At 33.7% G+C, this 13,442-nt stretch overlaps 1 protein-coding gene across 1 annotated transcript in view; it reads left to right on the top strand.

Annotated features, from left to right (window-relative positions):
• SLC12A2 (solute carrier family 12 member 2) overlaps positions 1–12,961 on the top strand; it is a 134,862-nt gene extending 121,901 nt beyond the window's left edge. The window contains exons 24-27 of the mRNA XM_072597420.1: positions 2,869–2,955; positions 8,172–8,307; positions 8,490–8,557; positions 10,087–12,961. Of these exons, the coding sequence (XP_072453521.1) occupies positions 2,869–2,955; positions 8,172–8,307; positions 8,490–8,557; positions 10,087–10,222 (427 nt within the window). The 3' untranslated portion in view covers positions 10,223–12,961. The remainder of the gene's footprint in view (positions 1–2,868; positions 2,956–8,171; positions 8,308–8,489; positions 8,558–10,086) is intronic.
• Positions 12,962–13,442: the final 481 nt, after the last annotated feature.

A 13,442-nucleotide genomic window follows, 5' to 3' on the forward strand; every position in this document is an offset into this window, starting at 1 on the left:
AACTAAATATATATTTGGTACATATATGGAGAGATACACCCACATAAATGTATAATTTTATTTATATTTTAAGATTTAGGACCTATCAAAACTAGCTAAACCCTGGTTGAAATAACAGAACTTATGCAGTTACTTTATCATTATCTGTCAATAGCCATGTTGTCTTATGTAGTCCCAGTATCTCCAGACTCAATTCCAGGACTACAGATATTATGCCATAGCCTGATTCTGTGCTTCTCCATATGAGAGTAGAATTTTAGAGTATTTAGAAATAGGTAGACCTTCAGCACTTACTGAATGAAATTAGAAAGGAAAGTACATAATTCTCAGTTATATAGGGCACCTTCACACAAATGACCATATGATTCTGTCAATTGATTATATGCAGTGTCCACTATGTTAAAAAACATTGAAACTTTTGGGAATAAAGAATAAATATGGTATATACGTTCTATAACTGAGAGCTAGCATCATTTGTAATAGTTCAAACATTAGAGCCCTTTCCAGTGAGCTCAGTGGTAAAGATTGGGGACACTTTTTTTGATATTGATATAATCCAATCTCAATAAGACAAGAAGACCAAATTGAAGGAAAATTATCACATTTGCAGATATATTGGTTACTTAGTCTTAGAGAACTGTAGATTCCACTAAAACATTAATTGAAGCAATTAGTACTTTCATCAAAGTAACATGGTATAAAATTAATCCACAAAATTACATATTACCAACAAAAACTCATTAAGAAGCAATTTTTAAAAATTGGTCCATTCAGTATAACTACAGAATGTATAAAATACCTGGGAATCCATTTACTAAGAGACTAATCATATGAATACAGTTATAAAACGCTACAGAAATAAAGAAAATCTTAATTGATTGAAGAGTGATTGGATGGGCTATATAAAATGAAAAAATAAAAAGGCTTCCAGAATTAATTTACTGACTCAGTATCATACCTATCATGCCACCAGTAGATTGCTTTATGGCACTAGACAAAATGATAAAAATTCATCTGGAGGATAGAAGGACCAGAAAAGTAAAGGAGAAATAATATTTTTAAGTGGGAACAAAAAGAGTCTTAACAGCACTAGATCTCAAAATATGCTTCTAAGCAGTAATCATGAAAACTATTTGGTACTTCTTAAATCAAGAAGTCATTAATTACTAGAGTCCACAAAAACCCAAGAGTAATTGAACATAGTTTGTGGTAAGAATGCCAAATACTGCAAAAAATAGTCACTATTCAACAAAAACTGCTAGGAAAATTGGAAAGCAGTCTGAGAGAAATAAAACTTAATGGACAGATTAAAAGTGTAAGGAATTTCAAATATGAAAAACATGATGAGTTCTTGACCAAATACAGGATAGAGAGGATGTATCATAAAAGATAAATAGTTTTGATAGCTTAAAAGTTCTCATTAAAAACAAAAGCAATACAGTTAGAATTAAAAGGGAAACAGTGAACCGAACCTTTGTAGCAAATTTTTTGGATAAAAGTCTAATATGTAAGATATAGACAATATATACAAACATAAGCAAGAACCATTCTCCAGTAGATAAAAGGTCACAAGAAAAATGTAAATAAAAATACTTCAATTTATGAGAAATAAAAATTAAAATAATTACGATTATTATTAAAATAACTATGGTTCCTCCTTATTCCCATTAGATTGGAAAAGAAAGCAAAAAAAAAAAAAGACAGTTCTTGGAGGGACTTTGAGAATACACACATATTAACTCCTACTTTATAGGTGGGAACTGTAAATTTGGACCAACTTTTCTGGGAAGCAATTTGGAAGTATGGCCAAGAAGTCACTAAACTGCACCTTTTAACCCAGTGATACAGTTAACCTGATATATATCTAAAATAAATGAAAGAAAGATCTACTTGTACAAAAACATTTATACCATTTTGTTCTGACACAGAACTAGAAATAAGTTGGGTTTGGCTGAACAAAGTATGGTATACGATATTACTGTGCTGTAAGAAATGACAAAAGGGAGATATATTACAAGAAACATGGAAAGACTTGTGTGAACTGATGCTCAGTGAGTAACTTGTCCAATAACTATAATGTTTAAAAAAAAAGAACAGCTTTGAAATCAGAACTCCAATCAGCTCATTGAGAAGTCACAGCTGCAGAAAGCCTCATGATGAGACATTCTTACCACCCCTGGGGAGAGAAGTGGTGAACTATATCCACAGGATGTGACCTATGTTCCGATAGTCAAGCATTTATTAAGTTCCTACTATGTGCTAGGCTATGGGAATACAAATACACAGAATGAAACAATTTAAAATCTCAAGAGACTTTTGCTTGACTGTACTTATTATGAAAGAAACTATTTTCTTTGGTGTGAAGAGGATCTTGGGGCAGTTTGAGGGAGATTCAGAAACAATAAAAGGAAATATTGTCAGTGAAATCTTTTAAAAATATATAGAAGAGAACAGAAGTTCAGAAGGGGATACAGACAAGAAGGGTAATGTAGGTATTACCACGATAAATGGAATATATACCTTTAAATAAAAACGAACTATGTAAGAGAAGCACAGTTTCACATGCAACCTCTTTTCCTTTTCTCTTTGTGAGGAAATGTTCATGTTTGTTGAGGTCAAGTCTATAATTTTTAAAAGTTATTTAAAAAACAAAACAGCCTTAACCCAAGGACACAGTAATTTTCAGGAGGTTGGGAGAGCAGTAGAAATAAAATGCCCTACCCTCAGAGAACTGAAGCATGTGCTATAAGTTTCTTCTATTATAAATTTAGAAAGACCCCGAACTTGTTTTTCAGATCAACAGCCTTAATGTGAGAATTGAAACACTTCTTAAATCTTTAAGTTTACAACTTTGTGTCTCTGTTTTAGGATGGCAACTTTACTTAGCAAATTCCGGATAGACTTCTCAGACATCATGGTCCTGGGAGACATTAACACAAAGCCTAAGAAAGAAAAGTAAGTTACATAAATGTCTTCTTGAATTGAGTGGGTCATAAATGTGTTAGAAGAGTTCCTGGGGAGAATACTCCATTGAGAACTTAAATCTTGTTCAAAAAATGGGAGAAGTACTGGATTTAGAGTCAGACAAACTGGGTTTAATAGTCCTGTCACTTAACCACCTTCCCTGGGGCTTCAGTTTCCTCGTCTTGTAAAGATTTGGTTAAAATGCTCTCTGAGTTCTCTTCTACTATTTTTGATCATATGTCTTGTCTGTTGACAACATATACAGAAAAGTAATTTGGCTTCTTGTGAAAGATGATGCTATGAATCTTCCCTGTCCTTTCCCTTATATCACAAGAAGATTGCTTTAAAATATGTTATGATTTGGGGCAGCTAGGTGGTGCAGTGAACAGAGCCCTGGCCCTAGAGTCCGGAGGACCTGAGTTCAAATATGACCTCAGACGCTTGATACTTACTAGCTCTGTGACCTTGGGCAAGTCACCTAACCCCTACTGCCTTGCCTTCCCCCTCCAAAAAAATATGTTAAGGTTCATAAAAATTTAATTCAATTCAAGAACATACAAATATTTGCTTAAAGGCACTCAGAATCCTTCCATAAAATCAAATTTTATTCAGAATTACCTTCTTCCTTTTCTACCCCTCTTTGAAAATATGGGCTCTTTTTTATTTTCATAGAGGTGTTATAAAATTGAAATATTTGTTCATGTTTTTTTTTTTTGTGAAACTGTACAAGACTTATTTCTGTAATAAGTTATCTGACTTCATAAAGTAATGAAGTGTATCTTCTTGATTATCAAATATTTAAAATCATTTAGGGAAGTATGCTTTGTATAGAGTGGGGTGTGTGTGTGTGTGTGTGTCTGTCTGTCTGTCTGTGTGTGTGTGTGTGTCTGTGTGTGTGTGTGTCTCTGTGTGTGTGTGTGTCATTGTGGATGCTCACTTTTCTTATCTTGTACTCCTTGGGGTTGGGGTGGGAAATGGGGTTAAGTGACTTGCCCAGGGTCACACAACTATTAAATGTCTGAGGCTGGATTTGACTTGAATCTGCTTTATCCATTGTGCCACCTAGCTGCCCCTTCCCGTGCTACCCTAGACCATGGCATTCCCCTAAATCTTTTTGTCTGGGGATACAAATACAATAAAGAAGGAAGCAAGCTTTCCTTGAGATTTTTTTGACATTGTATAGATGCCAGTGGAGTAAATGAGTTGTCCTTTTACCCCTTGCTCTCTTAGCTAGTCATATATTGCTTATATGCCACATAGTGTATTCACATCTACCATGTGCCTCTCCTTTGTTTTTTTGATAACTTGTGTTGTGGCAAGGTAACCCATTTTATTGCAGTTTAGAGTAAAAGGCTTTATTTCATATATTGTCACAAATCATTGCAAGGAGAAGTAGACAAACAGAGAAGTTTAAATGATCTCCTATAGATATTTGTGGTATGTAGAAAACACATAATTACACTGGTGGCCTTGGGAACAACTTGCTGTATTTCAGGGGAGCCAAGGAATGCAGAGAATATCTAATTGCTAGTCTCATGTTGGCCTGAGAATGCAAGATAGTATGGCCTCCTTTTGTTCAGCCTTGTATACAAATTGAAGAGGGATAGGCATTAGCTCACTTAACATTGAAATAGAAGTTTATTCTAAAATTGCATGACTCTTGTCAAGAAAGGGAAGGTGTAGTGACTATCTTTCTCTGATACCATATCTGTACCTTTAAATCTTCATAGATTAGTATTCTAAGACTGCCTTACCTCTCCACTTAGCAACATTAAATGGTTTGTTTTGGTTTGGTTTTTTCTTTTTGGCTGCTGTGATTCCTAGGCTTTTTTTGGCCTCCTCATTGTGGCTGTTGATTTACATTGATTACTTCCTTAGAGAATAGTGATAGTTGGTGTTGATAGCCACTCAAATGATCACCTTGTCTTCTCATGTTTATTTTTCTACTTTTGTTCTTTTTTTATGATTTTCTGTAACAAATCAGTAGCCAAATCTATACAGTTAGTATACACAACTTATTCGGAAATCATTCCCACCTGAGTAACCAGTCACTCATTTTCTGTGATGTTACTTGATTGTTGTTGTGTCCATTGCCTACGAGACCCTCTTCGTAAAGAAAATATTCCTATTTCTATGAGCACGAGTCTCTTGTGCATCCTTGGCATCTTTTGTTTCTTACACCTGAGCCATATATTTTGTTATTTTTTTCTATGCCCACCTTTGCATGAAATTACTAAGTTTAAAGTATGTCTTCACTTGATTGAGACAATCTTGTCAGATTTGTTGTAGAATTCCTTGATTTCCTCATCCTCTGCAAGAGATGTTGGTGTTTAAACTGCAAATATTTCATCACTATCTTTTTGCAGATGTTTGAGTCCTGTAATACAAGACACAACAAAGTAAATGTTTAATTTAACATCTGCTTCTGCAAGGCATGGCAGTATAAACAGCACTTAGTACAGTGCCTGGCACATAGTAGGTGCTTAATAAATGTTTGTTGACTATTGAAATTCAGAAACCAGATATTTCTTGCCCTCAAGGAACTTTTTTTAATTTTTCAGTCAGCAAGTGGCCCTGCTATGTGATAGGCATTAGGGATACAAATATAAGAAAGAAGGAAAGAAGTTCTCAAAGAACTGATATGCTATCAGTCTCATAACATCATAGATTTAGATTATAGCTGAAAGTGACCTCAGAGACGAACTTATCCGTCTTTGTCATTTTATAAGTGAGGATAATAAGAACTTGACCCTGAGTCTCCTGGTTCCAGAGCTACTGCTCTTTCCAGTGTACCATACCTTGAAGTCAGCTTCGCCCTAGGGAAGCACAGCATTAGTGTACTGGCTTCAAAGTCAGGAAAGATTGAGCTTTGAGTTCTGACTAACTGGGAAAGGCACTTCCCCTTCAGGGATTGGCCAGCTCTGATGTTCTTTGAGCTGCAGGGGAAAGGTGCCAAATAAAATAAATCACAGAAAATGAGTGCCTTATAGAGCAAGTTAGTCATGATCCGGGTGGCCTTGGGGAAGTCACTTAATCTCTCTTTTTTTCTTCAGTTTATAAAAAGGGGATTGGACTGGATGGCCTGCCTTGCCAGCACTGTCCCTTCTAGCTCTAAATGTATAATCTGAGACTATTTAACTAAGCATAGAATTTAGTAAAAATATAAAAGTGCTGTTCCTGTCCATCCACACAGAAGACACTTGCTTAAAAAGGAGCTAACAGTGGTTATAATGCCACATTTTGGCTTATTAAGTTTATCCCACCTCCCCCACCACTAAAACAAAAATCCTGAACAAAGATCGTTGTCAAAAATTCTTTCATTTTCCTATCAAATAATCATTTACACAATTTCACCTGTAAATTTCATTCATACTCTTTCTAGTATAATTTAAAAATTTATAATATACTAATTGTACTATTAGAAGGATAGCCTCTGTGAAGAGAAATTAGGTAATAGTATCACAAAATAATCTAACAGTCCAGAAAATGCTTATAAAGTTTAAGCACTTTAAACATTTCAAACATGTTCCAATAAAGGAAAAAATAGTTAATTGCTTTTCCCCACATAAAAATAATAGGAAATGACAGGAGGGATGATTGCATTTTTCTGAGATGGTCATTTCACTACAAAGAGTTCAACAGATATTCGGCGTTTATTAAATTACTGTGAGTAAAACACTGTGCCAGTTCTTCAGAGACAGTGACTTGAAAGAAAAAGCTGCGAATGTGAAAGAACATTGATTGGCTGATTGATGAATGTACCTCTTTTCCATTGTCTCTAAATATATGCTTTCCTTTCTAGCTAGTCCATTCAAATATATAATAATGTTATTTGACATGGTTACAAAGATACATTCTTCACAATCCAGCTATTATTTGTAAACACCCTACCATAAACTTTTATTTCTGTTAATATTCATTTCTGTTTTCCAACATTTTTTTGTAATCTCATTCTACCAAATTTATTTTAACCATATTTTCCCATTTCAGTTCTTTTCTAGTAAATAAGCATATTATTCTTCCTCCAGTTATTTAAAAGCATTTTTGGAAGTTCATAGACTTCACCAGGACACTAAAATTAATTTTTTAAAAATGATTAAGAATCATTGCTCTAGAAGCAACAAGAGTGTAAACCAAAGTCAGAGCAGCAGCATGTCCATGGATTTGTATATTGAGAATAAATAACAAGGACATGAGGGAGAAATAATACTACATTCTATTAGAGATGACCAGTGTCCCATGAAATAATTATTAATTCCCTTTGAATACACAATAAAATAAACTCTGCAAACTCCTTATTTGTCTCTCCAAGGAAAACGTGTGAGCCATCTTTCCATCTAATGAAACTTTCTTTTGTCTTCATATTTGAATTAAAGCAAGAATTTAAAATTTGATATGATTTGATTCCTCCACTGATATGCCATTCTTTGGTCTCTGGATACGTGTCTCACATGTAGAGTTTGAATAATATATTAATATTCATAAAGAGTTAAAACACTACATAATTCCTAGCATCCTCTTCCCTTTTCTACCACTGTGCCAGCATCACTTGGGAAGCTGAAAAGGATAGCACAGGATTCAGAGCCATTTTGTAATTTTTTGTTGTTTTGTGGGATGTGGCTAAAAACTTAATACCCAGTGACCAGTCGTCTAGTGATGAGCCACTGTATATTTAGTTACACTAGTCCTTAGAAAGCAAAACGTCTTAGCACAATTATATCCAAAGCCCTTCCAGAATGATAGGACCTGCTAGAGTTGGAGCTCCACTCGTAGCTTGAGCCTCCTCTAGGCCATGAAAAGTCACAGAATTCTTTTACCTAGAGGCAAAATTAATTGGGGGTGAGAAGCAGCATTGCAAAGGACAGTCAGTTGTGGGGGAGTGGGAGAAGTGACACAAAGGATGGTGTATCACAGGCATAGCTATAAATAACAAGAGGGTCAGAGAGTCCAGGTTGTGCCCCTGTTGGGAGTTAAGGCCTCAGAACAGTGGACTGTGTGCAGAGAGGGGAAGGATTGTCCCATATTGCCTGTCCAGTAGAAGAATGGCAGGGAAAACTCCACTGCTACCTCAGCCCAGTGTGTGCACAAGATAAAACATCAGAGCAGGATTTTATGAAGAATTATGAAGATGTATTTAGAAATTTTGTTTGCCTTGTAGAAATATTGAGAACGATAACTGATTTTAAATGCTGTCTGTTCCTTTGAAGTATTATGGCTTTTGAAGAAATGATTGAGCCATTCAGGCTTCATGAAGATGATAAAGAACAAGATATTGCAGACAAAATGAAAGAAGATGAACCTTGGAGAATCACAGATAATGAGCTTGAACTTTATAAAACAAAGGTATTCTTTTTCTTCCTATACGATAAGTCTTCTCAAGCAGATTGCTAAATTTTTTTTATCTTGCGCAATCTTGATTTATCATGGCTCATTTGTTTATTTACTCTCTTATATTTTTATCTTTCTTAATCATGATAGATGCTAATTTCCTAAATTGGGCCTAACTCTTCTCCTTTGCCTTTTAGACATACCGCCAGATTAGATTAAACGAGTTATTAAAGGAGCACTCAAGTACAGCTAATATAATTGTCATGTAAGTAAAATATGCATATTTGATTGTTTGATTTGTTTGATACACTTTTTCTGGTAAACTATTATCTACTTTAGATGGATGGGTAGGGAAACCTAGGTAGATAGATAACATTTTCATGTTTTCCAGGTTAGATTTTTTGGTATTGTGTTGTAATATACATTTTAAGTTAAGTGACTTAAAAGACTGCCTTTTAAACATATGTACTTTTATCATAGTGAAAAGTAAATATCTACTGCTTAAATTTAATTACAAAGACTATTTTACATCAAATATGATGTTTAATCAGTTTAGCTTTCCTTCTCTCACATTAAATATAAGCACCTATAAATCCAGTGCCATTTAGCCAAATTCCTTGCTATATTTTTCCTACTTAGGGGAATCTTTTGGATGTTGCATTGCTTATTAGAAACAGTCTTCAGTGTATGAAAAAGAAAGTAAAATATCCCTTATCTCTGATGTCTTCAAGTTTTGCTGGTTTCTAGACCTATAATTGGGAGCAGTTAGGTGGCACTGTGGACATAGTGCCAGGTCTAGAGTGAGGAAAACTCCTCTTCCTTTGTGACTCTGGGCAAGTCACTTCTCTCTGTTTGCCTTAGTTTCCTTATCTGTAAAATGAGGTAGAGAAGGAAATGGCAAGCCAATCCATTATCTTTGCCAAGAAAACCATAGATAGGATCATGAAGAGTTAGACACAACTGAAACAACTAAACAAGACCTATGAATATGTATCCAACAAACCCTTTATTTAGTTGCTTTTTTCCTCTCTCCTGATATTAAGAGGCCTAACTCAGATCTGTTGATGTATCACTTGTTTTCATTTGATATGGACAGGGGTCACTCTGTTTTCATTTCACTTGCATTTCTACTTTTTTCTATTTCATTTGGAGCTTTTGTTATTTAGACAGACAAAGGAAAAATTAAATAGAAAAAAGCAAAACAGCATTAGTGAATTGAAGCAGAGATTTTCTTTTACTGAATACCACAGAATGATTATTTTAATTAAAAAGTTATATCTTTAAGTTTAACTTGTTCAAATAGTTTGTTTAATCAGCTTGTTTTACTAGTCAGTAAAAGACTTTCTGGGTAGGAGATAGAGAGTTCTGGAACTGAAAAAAGACCTGAAAATCCAGCTGTGAAGATGGAAATGAAGATTTTCTCTGAACTGTCACACATGCTGTCCCTTTCTTGCCTTAGTTTTAAGTAGATGAGTAAGCTATGTATATTTCTTGTTTGAAATAGAAATATTTTTTTTAATGATTCCTTTCTGAGAGAGGAAGCTTAATAGTGATGTATTTACACATCAGTGTAAAATGTGTTCAGCTTTGTGCATCATTATGGGAAAAAATTGTTACCATCTTCCATTGGCCAATTTGAAAACAATCAGGACGGTAAGGTTATTGTTGATGCAGTAGAATGAAGTAGTTGGTAAGTTTTTCTTGAATTTCTCTGTAATTTTGATTAAATATTTTCTTGTCTTGCTAACATTAAAAATTTTTTAAATTATGTACTGTTATTTTTCTTACTCTTAGGAGTCTCCCAGTTGCACGAAAAGGTGGTGTATCTAGTGCCCTCTACATGGCCTGGTTAGAAGTTTTATCTAGAGACTTGCCACCAGTCCTTCTTGTCCGGGGGAATCATCAGAGTGTCCTTACCTTCTATTCCTAAAAAGTACAGCATGGACAGCCCTAGGGAAATGGCACTGCAGTCCCTAGGAAAGTGACTTGAAACCTTCTGTGAGACTGCAGTGCAATGGCAAAGCAGTGACTTTTCTTCCATCATTTCGCTGATTTGAAAGCACACGGGGAAGTCGCTCCATTTGCATGATTGTGGAGACTTCAGTTTTATTTCTTATTGTTGGACATAAGATTTTTCTTTGCTACTTGAATAGCAATAAAAGTGTGTTTTTATTTTCAGTTGGTGAAAGAAATATAGATTTATAAAAGCCTTTTAGCCTTGAGGTGCCTTCTGAGATTAACCAAATTTCATCCATATATACCCTCTTTTATAAATTTATATAGAATATCAAACTTTGCCTTCAACTAAGACTGTAGCTCAAATGTAAGTTGGTTTCTAGTCTCTTCCACCTTAAAATGAATGCTGCTTTTCTGTCTTCCATTGAGCAATTAATTAGTTTTTTTAGTACTGTATGTTTTCTATTACTGTACTTATTTTTTGTGGTCTCTGTTAGATGTTAATGGGGTAAGAATTAGGGCAGGTCTTTTGTCATTTGAGATGAAACACAGGAATCAGAATGTCCAAAAGTTTGATTCATTTAAGTATGCATGTATAAAATATAAACCTTAAGAAAAGAATTGTTCTAGCTTTTATGAAGCTTTATATTATTGTCATAATTTCCAGTTAACTTAAGAAGTGTCAAAAGATTTATTCTCAAGTTTTATATGACGTATTCCATTCTACAGCCTAAAATACACATAATTTTAAATTATTAGAGGGGACCGACCTGTCCATGTTTGTCCTTCAAATCCAAGTGATTTTGCAGTAAGAACTTAGGTTTCCTGTAGGAAATTTGGGTTAAGTGATGCCATCTTACAGAGTATTTCAGTAAACACTATGTGGCATTCTACCATCCTTCTAAAGTCATACAATTTCTTTAGTTTATCATCAAAATGGTTAAATGGACCACTGGTTACTTAGTGAAATGTTTTTAGGCTAATTCATTCATCAAATACACTTAGTCTTAATATACTCAGGTTTCAACATTTAAATTTAGTCCATCCTTAATATGTAAAGTCCATATTAAAAGCTGCCAGGTTGTGCTTTTTGAACATTTGTTTTGACATCATAGTCTGCCAGTATATAATAGTGATAATGCATAAGTATTATCACTGAAAGCTTTCTATACAAATTATTAATGTGAATTTTTTTCATTCTTTTATATTCAAGAAAAAATTGCCTAAAAACATTTCAAGAGTTTTAAACACACATACACACACACACACACACACACACACACACACACACACACACGTATATCATATATATGGTATATATATTTTATATGTATGCATTATATATTTTATATACACATATACAACAAACTACATGTTACTAGGCCATATTGCTGGTTGTTCAGCAGTGTTCAGTGATCAAAATTCATTAGCTAACAATTTTGTTAAACATAAGATCAAAGTAAATTATCATATGGTTTTAATGAACAAAGTTTTAGTCGTTTGTAAGATACGTTGTAACTACAAATGACTAATTTGTAATAGTGAAATGTTCAGTAATTCATCCACATTGCTATTCAGTCCAGTTATTTATAAGTTTAAAAATAGTTTTAAAAATATTTTGTTGCTAGTTCTCCAGATCGTTGAATTTTTTCTTCTTCCAGAATTGCAGTTTTTTTACTTTTGCTGCATGAATACAAAGGAAATTAGTTTCAGAATGGACCTGGTAATTTTTAAATGTAAAATATTAGTATATTTGTAATATTTTATTTTCCAAATTTGTTTTCCTAGCTCACAACTTTATTGCATTTTTTACAGGATTTGCAGTAATTGTTGGGGAGAAGAGTAGGAATGTAAAATTACTCGAATAGGCATGGAATTGTTACCATGTTTGAACTTTTTTTCCTTTACACAGATGGACAGTAGGGCATGGACTTAGTGCTGCTACCTTGAAATGTGCACAGGTACACTTACTTTAAAAGTTTTGCCCATTCAGGAAACCATCACTTACAATCTGTACCACAGGAACCAAATGAAGTGTGTGTATTCATACATGTGTAAAAAGTATATTTAAATATGCATACTTGGGTTGGGGAAGGGAATTTTAGTCTATGAAATAATGTAAGATGCTTTTCACTTATGGATTCTTTAACACTAGATACCAGGTCAAAAGGTTCAGAGTTATCGTAGCTCTCCAATAAATTTCAGCAGTTTATTGTTAGAAACAGATCATTTTATGCTAGTGATGAAGTTATTCTATTTTGTTTATACTGAATTTTGATTGTTTTGATGCCAAATTTTTTTAGTTCTAATCATTGGTGGTGACTTGAAATAAGCAGTTGTGTATTGGCATTTGGCAGTTCATTATTTCTGTAGACAAAAATTTATAGGGGTTTAGCTTAAATAGCTTTTAAGTTGACAAATAACAGTAGCTGACAAAATCAATTATTTATTTGTTACATTACATTTCATATTTGTATTTTAAATTTCCTTTTACATAAATTCTTTTATGACATTACATATTTAAAGAAAATGAGGAAATAACTTAAATAATTGTGTTTTGATGGATAATTATCAGCTAAGTTTGAAATGGTAATATTTTGATAAACCCATAACTGTCACATGAATGCTTTTCTAATGTTTTAACACTGAATATTGCAGTTTCAACTTTGTGTAAAGATTACTGCAATAAAGGAAGTGAATCTGATAAAAATAATTTGTCTGTTGCATAAATACTCTTCTCTATCTTTATGCTTTGTAAATATCTAAAACAATAGCATCGTCAGCTTCATTTTGATAAGATTACTTCATAGATGATGATATTTTAAAAAGGAATAATTTTTTAAATTAACCATAGATTAGCCAAATTCTTATAAGCAGCACACAGTTTGTGTTAATAAAGTTATGAATGACTTTCTATTACCGATAAGCATGTCATGAGAAGGAATGACATTAATGTTATATAAGTAGACTGTTAAATCTTGGACTGTTAGAATTGAGATTTTATAGATTAGCCTCCTCATTTTATAGGTAAGGAAACAGACCCAGAAGAGTCATGTTGCTTGCTTTAAGGACATTGACAGAACTGAACTGAAGCAGATACTTCACTGCTCCCCAACAACGTTTTAGGTAGCAGGTAGTGGAGTATAACATTTCACTTCACTTTATCCAATAATTTTGAGTATCACATCTTACTC

The sequence above is a fragment of the Notamacropus eugenii genome, chromosome 3 (assembly GCF_028372415.1).
Source record: "Notamacropus eugenii isolate mMacEug1 chromosome 3, mMacEug1.pri_v2, whole genome shotgun sequence".
In the NCBI taxonomy this organism is placed as follows: domain Eukaryota; kingdom Metazoa; phylum Chordata; class Mammalia; order Diprotodontia; family Macropodidae; genus Notamacropus; species Notamacropus eugenii.